This window comes from Schistocerca piceifrons, chromosome 2, assembly GCF_021461385.2.
Source record: "Schistocerca piceifrons isolate TAMUIC-IGC-003096 chromosome 2, iqSchPice1.1, whole genome shotgun sequence".
Classification (NCBI taxonomy): domain Eukaryota; kingdom Metazoa; phylum Arthropoda; class Insecta; order Orthoptera; family Acrididae; genus Schistocerca; species Schistocerca piceifrons.
In genome coordinates, this window is record NC_060139.1 from 305,173,294 (window position 1) to 305,192,768 (window position 19,475).

A 19,475-nucleotide genomic window follows, 5' to 3' on the forward strand; every position below is an offset into this window, starting at 1 on the left:
TTCAGTACCACAACTACAGTTCGTAGTGTAAGTTAAAAAGCAGAGACTCTAGCCAGTATTCCGACAGACTTCCACCGTAAGTGCCAAACAAATTATTTTTTAAATTTTTTTTCTGGTTATTGTAACTTAGAGAATTGGTATGCGTTTTTTGAAGGAAAAAGAGATTCGACGCATTTGTGGAAAATATATTCCGAGTTTATGTAACATCACTTAACAGCAGACATTTGTTTCAGGAAACAGCATTTTACTTCCTCATGAGATTTTAATTATTTAGCATTTTAGATTCTTGTTAATTGAATTAAGAATCTTTTTGGTCAATTTTATTTAATTGTTTGATTTGAAACAATATATTTTTCTCTTGCAATAATAAAGATTTTTGTCGAAAATGGAGCCGATTTTAACAGGGGTGATTTTGTTCGTTCGCTCAGACAAATAATGAAATCTGACTAGAGAAAAAAAATTGAAATTTATTAAAATGGAAACTGACATGAAAGAAATATTTGTGTTAATAATTAAAAAAGTACATTTGTCATTTTCTTCACAGTATTTTTTTCTTATAAAATCATGAGCACTTACAGGAACTACTACAAAAGCTTGTATCATATATACATTTGTTGGTTCCACTGAACACACTATAAATATCATCACAGCAGGAACTCTTCTTTGACTGGTTTTTCACTACGCACTGTTGTACATATGCAGCAGTGAAACAGTTCATTGTTTTCAATTTTTTGAAATAGTTTCTGAAGTCTGCTTGAAAGTGCAGCACACGTGGCACAAAGCAGGACCAATATCTTCGCGTCAACATATTCAGTTTCTTTGGTTTCACAAACGCACGGATTCTATTTCCGGCTGATCTTTCAGGTACGTCTGTAACAAAAGAGCATTATCAACATGCAAAAGGCCAGAGCTATCGCATAAAACACAAAAATTTTCAAGTAGCAGACAACGTTCTATGAAGTACGAACTTGGATATTTGAAATGGATTAAATAGCTTGTTTATTAAATGAAAGTCACTGAATAACACACAGTATTGGCGACGAATCATACGAAGCTGTTTTAAGCATATTGTTATTAGAACGTGGACTATTTGGTAGCTACCTGTTTTACTTTTGTTTGAGCGCAGACGAAGACACTTGCGAGAAACGAAATGTTTGTCGTAACAGTTCTAATGACTAGTTCTCAAACAGGTCCACACAACTAAGACAACTATTTAACAACGGGCACAGCAGAGCACTTCGAAGACTAAGTAAAATTCTGCACCGCAGACAATACCCAAGGTCGGCTGTGAAGAAAGTCAACTATTTAGAAAGAAAGTACAGCAAGCAATTGACAATGTAAGGAAGAAAAATGCTTCTCCCGAAGAAAACAGGAAATATTGACGGAATTAACTGAAACTTAATATGTATCCTTCTGAAGTGTATTGGTTATCGGGTCACACATAATTACAAAATTTGGGAAACTACTAAATCATTCGTCTAGAATGACTTTCATTTTATGATGGAGTATGGGCTATTTTGAACATTCCTGGCAGTTTAAATTTGTGTGCTGAATCAAATTTCAAACAAACCCTTGCCTTACGAGCTGAGCCATCGAGGGAGGCGAAACGCTCAGTTTGCATCTTCCAGTTGTCAGTACTTCTCTCCTACTTTTCAAATTCTGATGCTTTATTGAAACTTTAACTTTTCGAGAGTGGTGTACTGATACCTCGGCAGGTAAGCACATTTCCCTCGGCAGGTAAGCACATTTCCCGCGATCATCGAGTGTGTAGATTCGAGGCTTGGTCTTTGACAATTTTTAACGTTTTCCTTGACCTTAATAGCTTATCTTTACGCTATGATCAAAAATTAGAAATTAATTTCACTTCAGTCGTTCAGTTGCTCTGCTCTGTTAAGGTAGTTCCTAAATGGAGCTGCTTGACAATGATTCGTCTCCAGGTTTCCTTTTAATTGACGAGGGGAGAGAGAGAGAGAGAGAGAGAGAGAGAGAGAGAGAGAGAGAGAGAGAGAGAGAGAGAGAGAGATATGTGCATCAGTGTTGGAATTGTTACTGGATTGTCAGTAACGAAATTAAGTAATGTATTTGCTGAGGAAAGTGCACACTTTGAAATTACCTACAGAGAACAACTATTGTACTGTCAGACAATCTTTTTTTGTATGTCCTATTGCTTTTAGCTGTTACTGTTTGGTGTCAAAAGTGTTATGCTTGGAAATGGCACAAATGGCGGAACTGCTGTGGTAAAGAACAACAGCTAAAAAGCAAGATAACATAACTTAAAAAATTATAGAATCTGTGGACCCATATTACAAGAAGGCAATAAAAACTTGTTTCAGACACTATGTGTGTGCTGTTTTATGGCGAAGACCGAGCTCATCTGGGTTCCATGCCATCCATATCATCATCTGCGAAGTTCAAATTAACCCACAAGAGTACAGGTTTCAGGAAACCACTTACGTTGCTCTCCTCATTATGAAACGTGTGTAACCGATATGGTCTCTTCCCGTATCACATGTATGAGCTAGTAAAGTAAGTGTATGCCGTAAGTATCTGCCCAGAATGAATTCCAAAGGGACCAACTCAATTCACCAAGGCCAGTTTCAAGACATTCCTGTAGTCAGTCGAATAATATGAGGGGCACTCAAATGAAAACCGAACATCCGTCACGGCGAGACCATGGAATGTTTTTATTCGAGAGTAATCGCCACACTTAAGAAGCTTATCCCACTAGGAGACAACACGACCAGTCCCTGTTTCGTAGAACGAGGTTGGCCGCTGATGGATCCATAACTGCGCTCACTCTTGCACTTCCTTGTCTGACAAACGGAAGTCCACGTATGTCTGTCTTGAGGTCGCCCAAGATGTGAAGTCATATAGTGTAAGATCTGGGCTTTACGAAGAATGCTGCAGTGTCCACAACCAAATCCCTGAAGTGTAGTCTTTGTCAGATTGGCAGTGGGGGCGTGGGCGTTACGCTGCAACAGGATGATTCAGTCCAACAGCGTTCCAACAGCCAAAGGGCAAAGCCAAAAGTTGAAACATCCAACATCTTCCCGCCAAAGAAATCCAAAGCTGTTCACACAAGTTCCGGTAAGGTCATGATCATCATCTCCGACTGCAAGGGTCTTCTACTCGTCGAGTTCCTTGTGCACGGAACCACAATCAATGCACAGCGCTATGAAGACTCTTTGCAAGATGCCCAGGAATACTGTCAGACAGCATCAGCCTGCCCCCACACTTCCAATAGGATGAAAGCCACGGTTCAGAGCTTTGGTTGGGAAACATTGCAACATTCGCCGAACAGCGCTCATCTTTCACCGTGAGAGTTTCATATTTTTGGCGACTTGAGGAAAGAATGCGTGGACGTTGATTTCAGCGCAACGAGGAAGTGCAAGACGGGGTGTGGTCGTGGATCCGCCGACAGCTGACCACATTCTACGTTATAAACGGATTGTTTCGTCTCCCAGTGGGATAAATGTCTAAATGCGTATGGTGATTACTTCGAATGGAACCATTCAATGGCCCCGCTGTGGCGGGTGTTCGGTTTTCAGTTGACTGCGTCATATACTACATCTCTGAGGACTGAACCCTATGCTGCTGTCTGTTCAACACCAAAATCAAATGGATACCTCGAGACAAACGAAAATTTGTCCCAGACCGCGTCCCTAAGATGGCTTTTAGTACTCTGAGAACGAGTTTCGTAGCAATGCCAGCCCCAGTGTATTCTGCTGATGATCTCCACTACTGCACGCATGCCGCGACGCTTGCCACAGGCCGGCAGCTGAGACCCACCTCTTGGGCGACTGCCCGCAACTGGCGCTCCATGGCGGGCCCAGTCTGGCGCACCATCGCCGTCAGGATGCCTTCCGACCGCTGCAGCAGCTCGTGAGGCGTCCCGTACTCCTGAAACACACAGCCGTACATGTCACCCACACTATCAATCAGGACGCGTCAAATACAAGAATTATGCAAATTTCTGTGCTCGAGTGTGACTATTTTTTTTCCGGGTGTAAGGTGAGGGTTTAACATCCCCACGACATCATTGGAGACCTGAAAGGTAGTCAGTGGGAATCAAAATGACTTTCGCAAGCACCGAACGCGTAAAACAAGCTGGTATTTTTGTTCTTAAGACTCAGAAGGCAGTAGCTAGTGGAAACCATGTTAATACCGAGTTTCTTGACCTCTTGACAGCTTTTGTTACGCTCTCACGCAACAGCCTGGTAAACAAAATAAGCTTAATAGAAAAAAGTATTCAGTCACCACGCTAGAACAGCATACTCACTGCTTTGGAGTGCTGTGGATGGTGTTATAGGCCTCTATTGTTCCTGATCTATATTAACGACATAGGAGACGATCTAAGAAGCCCTCTTAGATTGTTTGCAGATGATGCTGTCATTTACCGTCTTGTGAAGTCACCAGATGACCAAAACTAATTGAAAAATGATGTAGGTAAGATATCTGTACGGCGCGAAAAGTGACAATTGACCCTGAATAAAGGAAAGTGTGAATTTATTCACAAGAGTACTAGAAGGAATCCGCTAAATTTCGAGTACGCGATAAGTCACACAAATCTGATGGCTGTAAATTCAACTAAATACACAGAAATTACAGTTACAAATAACCTAAATTGGAACGACCACATACATACTGTTGTGGGTAGAGCAAACCAAAGACTGTGGTTCATTGACAGAACACTTAGAACGTGCAACAGGTGTACTAAAGAGACTGTTTACACCATGCTTGTCCGCCCTATTCGCAGTGGTTAGCACACTGGACTCGCATTCGGGAGAATGACGGTTCAATCCCGCATCCGGCCATCCTGATTTAGGTTTTCCATGATTTCCCTAAATCGCTTCAGGCAAATGCTGCGTTAGTACCTTTTAAAGGGCACGGCAGACTTCCTTCCCTATCCTTCCCTAATCCAATGAGACCGATGACCTCGCTGTTTGGTCTCATCTCCAAACAACCCAACCTCCGCCCTATTCTCGAGTATTGCTGTGCGGTGTGGGATTCTCATCAGGCGGGAATGACGAATGACATCGAAAAAGTTCGAAGAAGGGCAGCTTGTTTTGTATTGCGGAAACATTCTGTTGGCACCCACCTACATAGGGACAAATGATCATCACTATAAAATGAGAGAAACCGGGGCTCGCACAGAAAAATTTAAGTGCTCGTTTTTTCCGCCCGCCGTTCGTTAGTGGGACGGTAGAAAGAGAGAGCTTGAAGGTGGTTCATTGAACCCTCTGCCAGGCACTTTGTTGTGAATAGAGTAATCTCGCAGATATAGATATAAAACAGTACCAGGCAGTCAGCGATCCTCCTTTGCTGATGGAAGTCACACGGCAGCCAAGTGTTGTATGGGCCAGTTTAAATTTACCACATGTCTCTGTTGTAATCTCACAAAACTGTTTGAAATCTAGTGAAAATTTCACACCTCAAAGACTAAAAAGCAGAAAGTAAGTACAAAAACCATACTGTAACACGTTTTTAAAGTGGACTACACAGTATAAAATAATTTCTTTTAGCCCCATAAAGATTTGTAGCCCCCATAATAAAGTAAACATTTACAGTTATGAATTTTTAGTAGCTATGAGAATACTTGTAAAATTAGAAACAAAAAACGTGGGACGCATGCAACGGTTAACAGTAAATAGTCAAGAGAGTAGCGGAAACAGTTCATATCATTTGCAGAGCAATAAAAAACGTTAGCGACTTAGCCAAAATTTTCATGCTTCAGTTATCTGCTGCATGTACTCCTCGTTTTTTGTCTTAAATTTTGTTAAGTATTATCATAGCTATTAAAAATTGACAAGCACAAATGTTCAGAACGATCTGTATGGGCCTAGGATGATTATTTTATACATTTTAGTTCATTTTAAAAATTGTTATATTAAAAAGATTTTTATTTAAATAATTTCTGATAAGTTAGTACTCCATATCTTAACTATACCATCAACCAGACTGTCCATCTTAGTAAACATGCGGTTAAAAAAAAAACCCTGTTCGTGAGGAGATGAAATGACGCAGGTGATTGGCAGCCAGAAATCAAATCGTTATACAAAAAAATTGTGATTTTTGAGGCTCCACAGTACTCCATGACAACAGTTTGTGATACATTTGGAAACTAATTTGCTTGGAGCACGGAACGTCCTCTTTCTCTGCCTTTACTAGTTCATTAGTTTATGCTTCTCATTCTCTACAGGTAAGTGTAGAAGCTCGAGTTCTGATCCGCGTCAGTGTCAGGGTGTTTTTAGCTAAGTATCAGGCAAACTGCTTGAGGGCGAGGAGTGTAAGTTCTGCATACTTGGGATGGGAATTCCAGTCCCGTAATTTACTTTGGTCTCAGCTATGGTATTGCTACTAATTTTGAGACCAGATGTCCTAAATGAAACTACAAAATCCTTGTTTATTTTTAAGCGTATTTATTTACATGTTTATTAAAGCAAAGTGTATGATGTACTCGACATGTGCGACGTACCTGTTAGTTTGTGTATTAACAATTAATAAACGAGAAAAAATGCCAGTCTGAGTGACATTTGGGTCGCACTGATCAAGACTGAATCCAGTCAGAGAATCCCCGTTATTCTTCAATCTTCACGAGACTGAGGCCAAAACGTGACACAGGGCGCTAGTTTACTTCATTGGCGGTACCTAAATATTTCCTAGATGAAGTGATGGCATCCGCATCAGTTTGTAAATTAAATATCTTCCTGACTCACTTGGCGTCCCGCCCTGAAGAGGTCGATGTAATTCGACAGACTTACCGCGACCTGTCCAGCGTCCATGACGAGCACGCGGTCGGAGTCCATGATGGTGTTGAGGCGATGGGCGATCGTCAGCACGGTGCACTCCTTGAACTTGCGGCGGATCGTCTTCTGGATCAGCGTGTCCGTCCTGCGACATTCAGTATTTTAATGTGGGTGGTTTAAAAAAAAGAAAACCCCTCAACAGTGTGTATAAACTCAGAGATTATGGCAAATCTAACTTATCAGTAAAGCTTCGCCAGTTATTTAGAGGTAGAAAATTAAGTCCATTATTGCAGCCCTGGAAGGAAGGAAAACTGGTTGTTCAACATCGAGGTCATTAGGGACGGAGCACAAACTCTGTGTCAAGGATGGGGAAGGAAATCGGCCCAGGAATAATCCCGGCATTTACCTGGAACTGTTTAGGGAAATCACAGAAAACCTAAATCTGGATGGCCGGACGCCGCTCTGGACCGTCGTCTTCCCGAATGCGAATCCAGTGTGTTAACAACTGCGCCACCTCGCTCGGTTTGTATCCCCCTTCCGTGTCTGACCTTGGTAGTTACATGATTTAACTACAGCAGCATTTCAAACAAATACTAATATACGAATTCACCGAGTTTAGTGCAATGGGCGAACAAGAATCTCCTGTTCGAGGCGTTCCTGCAGCGTGTGCGCAACTTATCGCGACTCCGTTGCAGGTATGTAAGCACTAACATGTAGGCAAGGGATTATTGTGGCATTCGCGCTTTTTGTACGTGCGTGCGGTAAATGCCGAAACGTCAACAGTTGCAGCGCTACCAGATGCGTCTAAACTGGACTAATATGTTTCATTATTTTGTTGGCTGCCGAAAGACAAACCCACTAGAAATCCAACAGAGAATTTAGGATGTGTTTCGGGTAACAACTCTGTCGAAAACCGCTGTTGTGGAATGGTGCGCTGGTCACGATTCGACACAAGACGCCTGTCGACCTGGGAGGCAAGCGTCATCAATTATGGGTAACAAGTGGGCGACACACTAACACCCGCCCAATAGTCCTGATGTCTCCCCCGTCCGACCATCACGTCTTCGTTCCCTTCAAACAGGCGCTGAAGTGTCGACGACTGCTGTCCGACGAGGATGTGAAGCGGGCAGTTACGAACTACTTCATGCAACAGGTTCTGGTGTTTTATCAACCAGTTATCTTCAACCTGGTACATCAATGCTCACGACGATTTTGCCTGTTTGGCATACCGGGTTTGGAGTGTACGGCCTTCTAACGGAAACTATCGCTCCTTTTAAGTTCAAAATTACTAATTAGACTAAGATTGAAAATTAGCTCGCTGGATAAAAAGCCACAGAGCATTGCAACCTAACTGGACAAAGTATTAGTAACTCATTTAAAAAGATCACACTGCTCGCTTCTGAGGGCTGTAGATGGTGCAGTGGTACCAGGTGGTAATGTGACCGTCTACCGCTGACGTAAGACGTTGCGGTAAGTGATGTGTATGTGCCAGCCGGTTGTATGCAATATCTATCAGGAATGGAATGAAAGTTTTATCTGTTAACGCCCGTCGTGAACATCTCAACAAACTTAAATATGGGATTAGTACTGTATGATGTAGCACCTCCCGTTTCCGTCAGCCTACTTTGGCCGATGTAACAAACGTTCACCTGACCCAGAATACCGATATATACCCGCATGCATCGCGCTCTAGTTCAGGGTTTGGAGGACATATCAATAAAACTCTGGCTTGTTTTTGTGTCAGATAAAGTGGCTGATATGAATGTATTCAGAAAGATTGCTAGACTGACTGCTAGAAATAAACTTTTTCTGTGGTCTAGGGGAGGCTGAGAGACATTAGAGTAATTGTCGGTGGCGTATAGTGAGGGGTTGTACTCACTCGGTGTCGACGTTGGCGGTGGCCTCGTCCAGGACGAGCACCTTGTTGTTCCTAAGGATGGCCCTCGCCAGACACACCAGCTGGCGCTGCCCCACGCTCAGGTTGCCGCCGCCCTCCGTCACCTGAGCGTCCAGACTGCCCACCGCCTGTTTCAGCTCCACCTGTTCGACAGTCAAAATATCTCTCCTGTTACACCCACCTTACTTCACACAACAGTCTTAAAGATCGTGTCAGACTGAGCAGCTACGCCGTAACTTTGCTTGGCGCTGGCGGGCAGCAACGACGGCCAGACCTCGTATCAAAGATGTCACACAGGCTAAGTTCAAAAATAGCTCTGAGCACTATGGGACTTAACGTCTGAGGTCATCAGTCCCCTAGAACTTAGAACTACTTAAACCTAACTAACCTAAGGACATCACACACATCCATGCCCGTGGCAGGATTCGACCTGCGACCGTAGCGGTCGCACGGTTCCAGACTGAAGCGCCTAGAACAGCTCGGCCACTTCCACAGGATCAGACGTGAGACGTGAGGTAAGTTGATAAGAACAAGTCAGCCCCGTATGCAACCATTGAAGCAATAATGCTTCTTCATCATGACGAAAACTCACCTGGAATTACAGGGTCGATTTGTAAGAAAAATCTTAGTGAATAAGCATGGAAGGGTTAGTTGAAAAATTTAAGTTCCGGCAGCACCTCTGAGAATACGCCGAGCAGACTGCCGCTAGATCCAAGGGTGATTCGGCTGTTTCTACCGAACTTTAACACAACCCGCAATGTTATATCTGGCCTCCAGATAGCATGCGCGAGATTTTTATATTGTCTCGATCGATACACGCAAACTACAGTTATACAGAAAAAATGAACAGGACCTTTTGGTAGGGCATTTAATGTAGTTAAATTTTGTATCGGGATAAGTTTTCGCTAAAGGCTGTAGTTTTCGAGTTATTCGAGGAAAATGTGCAAAACTGACCTTCAAACGCACCCCCACTCCCACACTCAGACCCCACCGTAAGGTTTTCTACTACGTGGTTGAGGTCACTCTCTCCTACCTCTGTTCAAAAATTTAGGACTGCACGAATTATTTCGACCTACTGGCCTTATTACGAGATCGCTTCAGTCGAGCAAATAGGAACTAAAATTTACGTCTGTGTAAATATTACCTAACACTTTTGGGAATTTCAACAGCTTAGAATAAACAATTACAGCGTTGTACTCGCCATGCCTTATAACTACGAAACTATTGTGCTTGTAAGAGTTAAGTTTGGATCGAATTGTCAACGTAATTAGTTTCAGCGTAATTTTTACAGAAGTCTTTTTCCATTCATTACTCTCAAGGTCACGTTTAAATTAATAATGTTACCGGAATACCCGACTACGCTGGTGGCTGCCATGAGCAACTTACTAGAAACCGTGATAAATATAAATGCGGTACGAGTTCGGGGGGCGGGGCGGATCGAAATGCGTTTGAAGGTCACTTTTGTACGATTTTCTTTAATAACTTTAAAACCGCGGTCTCCAGCGAAAACTTGAACAAGTACAGAATTAACTACATTAAACTTCCTACAAAAAGGTCCTGTTCGTTTTTTTCTGCAGGACTAATAGTTTGTGTGTAGCGAGCTAGAAAATATGAAAATCTCGCGCGCGATTTTTTTAGGCCGGATATAACACTGTGGGTTCCATAACCTGACAGCTGTAGGGGCAGCTAACTCACGCTACATACTAAAAATGTGTTACAGGTCACTAAAGATGATTCACAAGTAAAAAACGCGAAACGCGTATGCTACAATACAAACAGCTTTTAATTCAGTTGCATCAGACGAGCCACATCCTAAGAAGAAAGAGGCACACTGAAGAAATCCGAAAGAACGGAAGTTATTTTAAAAAATATGAGGTCTAAATTATACTGACGACGGAACAACATACTGAAGAGCACATGCAAAAATAGAAAGTATGCCAACATTTTACTCGGACATGAAAAATGCAGGCTAAAAATCTGCGGACATTTTGGGAGATTGGAACCGATCAAGTAAACTAGACAGGTAGTGAAATTCTATGCAACACGGAGCAAAACTAAAATTTAAACAAAAATGTATCGGTGAAATAAAAGAAGACTTGTACGAAGAAGGAATAAGATCACTTTATATACTAGACAGACAAAATTGGAAAATTTACGACTACACATAACTAGGAAGAAAAACCCAAGAAGGTGAAGGCCCGCCTTTCAGATACCGACGTCAGATGCCGACAGGACTTGTGATTTGCCAAAGTAGGTAACAAAGAGGAAGTTACCAGAAATGTAGCATCAGAGCTATCAGCCGAAAACAAGCCAAGCTCGATACATGTGAATAACCTAGATGTCAAAGGTTTCTGCTTGGAAGATGTCGCGCGAACCATCAAGTAAACTAAAAGCAAATCTATCTTTCTCCGTGTGATACGGCCGGTGGGCATGGAACAGCCTGGAGGTACAAAGCGATTGGGTGATAAATGCACAACAGAACATGCAGTCAAACAACAAAGTGCGGCCATTGGAAGAATGAGGCAATGCGGAAAGATTAAACACATTACGAGGTGTAGATAGCGTGTACGCGGGATGTCAAACGTCAGGAAGTACTACCACAGGTAGGACATTGCTGAACAGGCTTGGGGCCTGCATGAGTCCACGGCAGACTAGAAACAGTTGGCCCCTGCATGCGTCCGCCTGACACACAGAGTCCCTGCTTTCTCCTGGGCAACGTGAAGCAAGGAGTTCAAGGCCGAAGAGAGAGACTTTCCCGTAGCCCTCGAGGTAGTTTACGTTACTTCAGAACTGTGACGTCAGAATATTGTCTTCACTATGCTCAGTGAAAATTTGACAACAATCAATACCATTTGCACTACGCGTGAAAGAGGTGCGTCAATGTGAAGGTGTCGTTGAGTCGAACAGTTTAAGACATGTAACTACGCTGCAGAATGTGCAATTAAAAGGTTATTCACAGTTAAAGACAGTGATTAGTAAAAATTTGTGGTTTTTGACAAATTTTGAGCTCAATGTGCGACTATTGGTACGTGTAATCAACCAGCCTGTAACGAAACTAAAATTCTAAATAACTATCAGACGGCACCAGATTATTTATTACGTAATTACAAGCGAACTACATATATTTCACTAAATAAAACCACAGCCGTATATAGCACTGGAGCAGAGAAATTTTACATCAGATATAAAAGTGTTAGGAAATCCTTTCTGAAGGTCTTCGACTTGAATGTAGCCTTTTGCGGAAGTACAACGTGGACGATAAGCAGTACAGACAAGAAGAGAATATAAGCTTTTTGAAATGTGGTGGTGCAGAAGAATGTTGAAGATTATATCAGTAGATCCAGTAACTAAGAAGATGCACTAGCGTGGAGAGCTGCATCAAACCAGTCATCCGAGTTATGACCTCAACAACAATTACAACCAAAATGCATATCTAAAATCGTAGAGCTGCTTCAGGAAGCTGATAAAGTAACTAGAATACTTTCTTATCACAGCTACTGTAGCGAAAAGGATTAGAATGAAGTTTGTGTATTAAAGGTCGGCACATCAGACACTAGAGAAAAAGGAAATATCCCTCCTCAAAAGATCCACATCATCATCATCAGCAGCAGCAGCAGCAGCAGCAGCAGCATCAGCATCAGCAAGGGGACAGTATTCTACAGATAATGAATGAAGCAAAATCTGATTTTTCTGAGAACGACTGAAGTGTATGGCAGAGGATACTTCTCGTCGTATAGCTTTTAGGGCTACTTCCCATTCCATTCACACATGGAGCACGGGAGAAATGACTTCAGTGTCTGTGTGCGCAATAGTTAATCTAGTACTCGCGATCCCTGTAGGAGACACGCATGGGGTATTGTGCAGGGGCATGCTGGAAAGTAATGCCTTCGAATTTTTTATCTGAAACTTCGAAACGCTTTTTATACCAAACAAATGCTATTAACGTTCTACATGTTTATTCTTCATGTCTATTGCAGCCTGTAACATGTCGGTGGGTAACTTAACTGCGTCGGCGCGAGAGAAACAGCGTGCTGTAATAGACTTTCGAATTCGAAAAGGAGCACCTTCTCCTTCAAGATAACAATGCCAGACCACACAAGAGCGCTACTACATTTGCAACAATCCGATGCCTCGGGTTCACTGTCATCGATCATCCTCCATAAAGTCCCGACTTCACCCCAATCGATTTCCATGCCTTTAACATCTTCGAGGACTTCACTTTGATAATGGTGAAGCGGTGCGATCAGATGTGAGGTGGTGGTCCGTCAACAATGTCAATTTAGAGTGACGTCATCAGCGAACTAGTTTCTCGTTGGGAGAAACGTGTTCGTTGCCAGGGTGACTATCTTGTGAAATAAATATGTAGGCATGAAGAATAAAGATGTAGAATCTTAGAACGTCTGGAAACCTTTAAGAGTTTTCACGTAAATTCGGAGGTAGTAGTCTTTGTACTACATTAGAAGTCGGTAGTTAAAGGAAGTTTCTTGAAGCTTTCCAAGTATGCTTTCTCGGAATAGTTTGCACCTATGTATCAATTTTTGTCAGATCAGTTCCTGCAGCATCTCTGTGACTCTCTCTCATAGGTCTAACAATTTTTTTGTTATTCGTGCTGCCCTTCTTTGTACTCGTTCGATATCCCCTATTAGTCTTATTTGATATGGATTTTCTCTCTTCTCTCCCTCCCTTCCTCTCACTTCTTTAACAGTATTCCAGAAGGCGCCGCACGTGTTTTTGTAAGGAATTTCCTTTGCAAAATGATTCCATTTGCCTAGTATTTTACCAATAAACCAAAGTATAACAACGACTACGTCCACGTGATCGTTCTATTACAGATCATTTACAAAGTGTTTACCAAGTATTTGTATGAGCTGACAGTTTCTAGCTGTGACTCGCTGATACTGTAGTCAAAGGATACCACATTCTTTTCGTTTTGTGAACCTCACAATTTTACATTTCTGAACATTTACAGTGAGCTGACAGTCTTTCACTCACTTCGAAATACGACTGCATATTTTTGCAGCTTTTTTTCAAATATTACTTCATTACAGATAAATTTACCATCTGTGAAATTTCTGAGGTTACTATTAATACAGTTTACAAGATCATTAAGAAACAGCATGAACAGCAAGGGTCCCAACACACTTCCCTGGTGGACACCTGAAGTTACTTCTACATCCGTCAATGACAAACAAAACTTCTCAATCCAGTCACAAATTTCGCTTGATAGCCCATATGACCGTACTTTTGATAAACGTAGAAGTCCTACCGAGTCAAGTGTTTTTCGGAAATCGAGAAATACTAGATTCTCCAGACTGCCTTGATCCATGTCTCTGTGAGAAAAGTGCGAGTTGAGTTTTACATGACCAATGTTTACGTAATCCTTTCTGGTTGGCATGGAGGCCATTCTGTTCGAGGTACCGCATTATGTTTGAGCTTAGAGTATGTTCTAGGATCTTACAACAAACGAATATAAAAGATATTGGACGGTTGTTTTGTTGAACACTTTTGCTACTCTACTAGACTGGTGTGAACTGCGCTTTCTCCCAACTACTGTGCGCAGTTTTTTGTTCAAAGTGTCTGTGGTACATTATAGTTGAAGTATGGGCTAACGCAGACGCAAATTCGCTTTAGAATGTGATACTAATACCAATTTCTACGTGAACATCTTCAAAGGGGTCAGATCTATTTGGTGCTATTGAATCCCATGTGACTTCACTGTAAGTGGGATTTCGAACAACGTATTTCAGGTAGTTGTTACAGAACTAATTTAGTCATGTTTGGCAGGAAATCTTTTAACGCTGCTTATTTACAATACTATTTTTTTTAATTGATTGAAGGTAAGTTTCCTACAATGTGACATACGGTTGGGAACTTACGTACTAGAGAACTTAGGTTTCAAGTGTCAGGTTACATCAGGAGGCGAGTCTGGTGGTCAATAAAACAATCCTGTTGAAACTAAGTCTTGCCCAAACAATCTTGCGTGCAATTTGAATTTGTATCTGTGGCTTTGCGGTTATCTTCTATGACAAATACACAAACCTCATTTACTGTCAGCCTATCGTATCGATATAAGCTAAAAATTTCCCCAAAAATATCACTGATGTCACTTGCAGATTTTAACTAGCTTTCTGCAAGTAGACCTATGTGAGGTCTTAAAAATCTAGCACTTTTGTAGCACTTACGCCAGGTAATCACCAGAATTTTAAGAGACTGTCCTGTAGTCGGTGATAGTTTGGACGGCGACCAAACCATCAGGTATGGTGAAAATAAAGGATTTAAAAAAAAAAACACTGGAGTAACTTCATGCCGCCACGTACCACTTCTTGGCTCATCCTTAGGCTGTCGTGACCGCTGGCAAGAGTTTCTGGTAGCAGGAGGGATGGAGTTTACCAATCTACAAATTTGGCTTGGTCTGAAGCGAAGTAGGCGCGCCGCACAAAGTGATTAGGATATCACAAAAAATGTTTCAAATGGCTCTGAGCACTATCGGACTTAACATCTGTGGTGATCAGTCCCCTAGAACTTAGAACTACTTAAACCTAACTAACCTAAGGACATCACACACATCGACGCCCGAGGATTCGAACCTGCGTGCGTAGCGGTCACGCGGTTCCAGACTGAAGCGCCTACAACAGCACGGCCACACCGGCCGGCTTAGGATATCACAAGCGGCGGGGAAAAACCCAGAGCTATGGGAAACGAGCACGTCTGCAGCGAAGTGTCACTTCCAGCTACTGAATGTAACTCTGAAATACATGAAAAATAAATTTGAACCTAATGGTGTCAGAGACTGAGGATTTCAAATTTGGCGTCTTGATGTCACGAGTTCATAGCAACATTGCACTTTGTTGTGTGACTGCGATTTAACAAACCTTGAAAATTAAATACTGTCAACCACTGAAGCTGCCCTATTCAGTGTTACATCAAACCCAACCTTATGTATACAGTAAACAGACAAAAACTTTGTTTCTCCGAAATCCGATGATACTAGAGTAACGATGATTGTAATTACTATGATTCAATCAAATGAATGAATGAATGAATGAGAGCATGTTGTCATCCATAGAAAATCGTTGCATAACGTCAGGATGTATCCTCTCACACACAGAATCTTTCCATAAATATGCATCATGTTGGTTCTAAATGCCAAATTGTGTGTTATGTTGCTAGATTAAATCAAGTCATTGTATAAGACAGTCAAGTGAAATCTGGTTTATGTTAACTATGAACTGACCCCCTGTAAAGAACTGAAGTTTGTGTACCTTTTTGATATGGCTCAGTCATTTACATACATATGTTCCTTTGTATTTCATTTGTCCTAAATTACTGCATGGCAGCACAAGTCAATGATTTTATTCATAAATGCTGTAACATTCAGTGAATGATTCGGAAGATGGTAGAGTAATCAGCGTGAGAAGACGCTTATTTTGATTTGTTGTGTGGTAATGAAACGTATTAGTTTTGATGGTCATTCCAACGACGATCCTGTAACGAGTCATGAATGACTAGCGTGGTCTGGATTCCAGGCTTTGAAATAGGCTGCGCTGGAGCGCCTCGTTGTGTAACATCTTGGTAATGTCCCTCTTCACAGCTGTAAAGTCAAAGTGAAAGGTAAACAACACATGCCGCCGTCAAACGACTTTCCTAGTATATAATATTTTGGTGGGTTAATGCAACTTTTGGACTATTAAACAAGGTACCGTTTGGTCTGGATCACTTACAATATTTTAGGTACCCGCTCCCTGTCAGGAGTACAAATTTGCAGCGAGGGGGAAGACAAAATCACCGCTTTTTTAATTGCGATCCTAGTCTGTAATTTTTTTAGTTATGAATTTGTTCTGGGGCTCCTTAAAATGATAATGCAAGGGCTAGGTCATAAACCAGTTGAGATCCTTTGATCCCAGAACACACTCCGCTATTGAAACGGCTGTCCTAGTATCTAAGTTATTTGTATGGGTAGTATAATTTTTATTTTTTGCTACGATGTCTGCACCTCTCTTCCAGTCGCAGTTGGAAAGCTACAACGGCAGAAGATGCAACACAGCTATTGTTATAGTAATTATAGTTGGTAAATTGTTTTGATAGATAATTCTTGTTCCAGTGTTATTCTTATGTAGTCTGCTATATTTTAGTGGGTATAGGTTATATACTTTTGAGGTTGTAGTAACTATGTGGGTGGGCAGGAGTACGCTCATTATACCTAGGTTTTTCGCTCAGGTATCATGTCTCAAAACGCAAGGCCGAGTAAGACAAGCTTGACACATTCACGCCAATGATTTTATGGCGACACCAGAATATTCTTGGTACTTCAAACCGCTCAAATGGGTATAGGTAACATCTTAACCTCCCACCACCTCTACCTGTGAAGTTATTGTTTTGTTCGTCTATGCAACCGAGTTGCCAAACAAAAGGAGACGTAAGAAAACGCGTAACAAGCCGTGTCGAAGGCTCAAGCCCTAGCTCAGGGTGTCCGGAACTGTGTTCTGCGGAAGACTTGGTTTCTACATCTACATCTACATCCATACTCCGCAAGCCAACTGACGGTGTGTGGCGGAGGGTACCTTGAGTACCTCTATCGGTTCTCCCTTCTATTCCATTCTCGTATTGTTCGTGGAAAGAAAGATTGTCTGTATGCCTCTGTGTGGGCTCTAATCTCTCTGATTTTATCCTCATGGTCTCTTCGCGAGATATACGTAGGAGGGAGCAATATACTGCTTGACTCTTCGGTGAAGGTTATGTTCTCGAAACTTTGACAAAAGCCCGTACCGAGCTACTGAGCGTCTCTCCTGCAGAGTCTTCCACTGGAGTTTATCTATCATCTCCGTAACGCTTTCGCGATTACTAAATGATCCTGTAACGAAGCGCGCTGCTCTCCGTTGGATCTTCTCTATATCTTCTATCAACCCCATCTGGTACGGATCCCACACTGCTGAGCAGTATTCAAGCAGTGGGCGAACAAGCCTACTGTAACCTACTTCCTTTGTTTTCGGATTGCATTTCCTTAGGATTCTTCCAATGAATCTCAGTCTGGCATCTGCTTTACCGACGATCAACATTATATGATCATTCCATTTTAAATCACTCCTAATGCGTACTCCCAGATAATTTATGGTATTAACTGCTTCCAGTTGCTGACCTGCTATTTTGTAGCTAAATGATAAGGGATCTATCTTTCTATGTATTCGCAGCACATTACACTTGTCTACATTGAGATTCAATTGCCATTCCCTGCACCATGCGTCAATTCGCTGCAGATCCTCCTGCATTTCAGTACAATTTTCCATTGTTACAACCTCTCGATACACCACAGCATCATCCGCAAAAAGCCTCAGTGAACATCCGGTGTCATCCACAAGGTCATTTATGTATATTGTGAATAGCAACGGTCCTATGACACTACCCTGCGGCACCCCTGAAATCACTCTTACTTCGGAAGACTTCTCTCCATTGAGAATGACATGCTGCGTCCTGTTATCTAGGAACTCCTCAATCCAATCACACAATTGGTCTGATAGTCCATATGCTCTTACTTTGTTCATTAAACGACTGTGGGGAACTGTATCGAACGCCTTGCGGAAGTCAAGAAACACGGCATCTACCTGTGAACCCGTATCTATGGCCCTCTGAGTCTCGTGGACGAATAGCGCGAGCTGGGTTTCACATGACCGTCTTTTTCGAAACCCATGCTGATTCCTACAGAGTAGATTTCTTGTCTCCAGAAAAGTCATTATACTCGAACACAATACGCGTTCCTCGGGAAGTTAGTAAGGGTTCCGCGCAAAACTTAGTAACATGGCACTTTTTCGACATTTTGGCGACACTAATTTTTAAAATTTATTATGATTTGCTTATTATTAGTGACGATTTAAAATTAAAGGAAACACTGAATAATTTAAGGTCCCATTTTTAAAAATTTTGTTAATCATTAAAATAAACAACGTGTTCCATCACAGTACCAGGATCCTCAAAGTGTTCTGCCAGAGGAAAAGTTTGGGAACTCTTGTTCTATGGCTAGTACTCCTGAACAGTTAGGGGATTATGCTACAAGCCTCGTGGTCTTTGGCTGACGGCTCTAGCTTGAGGAAGGACCACAGGAGCCGGTGGTCGTTGGAAATAAAAGTTGGTCTTGTTAGTTTCTCTGAGCAGCAGCACACGGTACCGTTTGAACACTTGGGAAATTCATGGGGATAGAAACTGAACAGCCACGTGGACACAGTGCTTTTGAGTATTGAGCTTTTACTCGCGATCGAAGGACTGTAGCTTGATGAGAGCGATTTTATACCGTGTTGAACTTTTACGAACAGCAGTGTATAATGAAGGAAATTTTACTGCACTACTTCGTCAGGTTTTAGGCTCTGATTTTACAACTGTGTCTTCCAAATAGTTTAGTATTTTAGGCAACCTAACTGCATGTGCTACAATTTTTATTATTCAACTTGAGGAGGAGCGGACACGCATTTAATTACCTTTTAAGGTCATAATCGTCTGTGAATGAATTTTACTGACAAAGTCGACCTTTATTTTTTAATCAATTTTGCAAATTTACTACTATATTGTTCAGTCCTCTGTTTCATTTATTTCCTCAATTTTATGTACCGTTTTTCTTAGATATTTATTTATGCGCATCCTTGCCTGACTGTGTAATCGATGTACACCTGTAAAACCTTACGATTACCAACAGGTGCTGTTACCGGGGTGAAAAAAACTTAGTGGCGTTCTCGCACACCCTCTGACAGTGAAATGAGTCTACAAGGCGAGCACCTGCTAGCAAGCTTTGTTCTGCCATTTTGTAAATCGCTTAATTGCGTTGTGGTGGAGTTCAACTACAGTGG

At 41.9% G+C, this 19,475-nt stretch overlaps 1 protein-coding gene across 4 annotated transcripts in view; it reads right to left on the reverse strand.

Moving 5' to 3' along the window:
• Window positions 1-447: 447 nt before the first annotated feature.
• The window catches only part of LOC124775109 (ATP-binding cassette sub-family C member 4-like), a 203,973-nt gene continuing 184,945 nt past the window's right edge, over window positions 448-19,475 (reverse strand). For all 4 annotated transcript variants that reach the window (XM_047249940.1, XM_047249938.1, XM_047249939.1 and 1 more), the window contains 4 exons: window positions 8,626-8,786; window positions 6,762-6,891; window positions 3,790-3,900; window positions 448-870 (listed from right to left, as the gene is read on the reverse strand). In XM_047249940.1, the coding sequence (XP_047105896.1) occupies window positions 826-870; window positions 3,790-3,900; window positions 6,762-6,891; window positions 8,626-8,786 (447 nt within the window). In that variant the 3' untranslated portion in view covers window positions 448-825. The remainder of the gene's footprint in view (window positions 871-3,789; window positions 3,901-6,761; window positions 6,892-8,625; window positions 8,787-19,475) is intronic.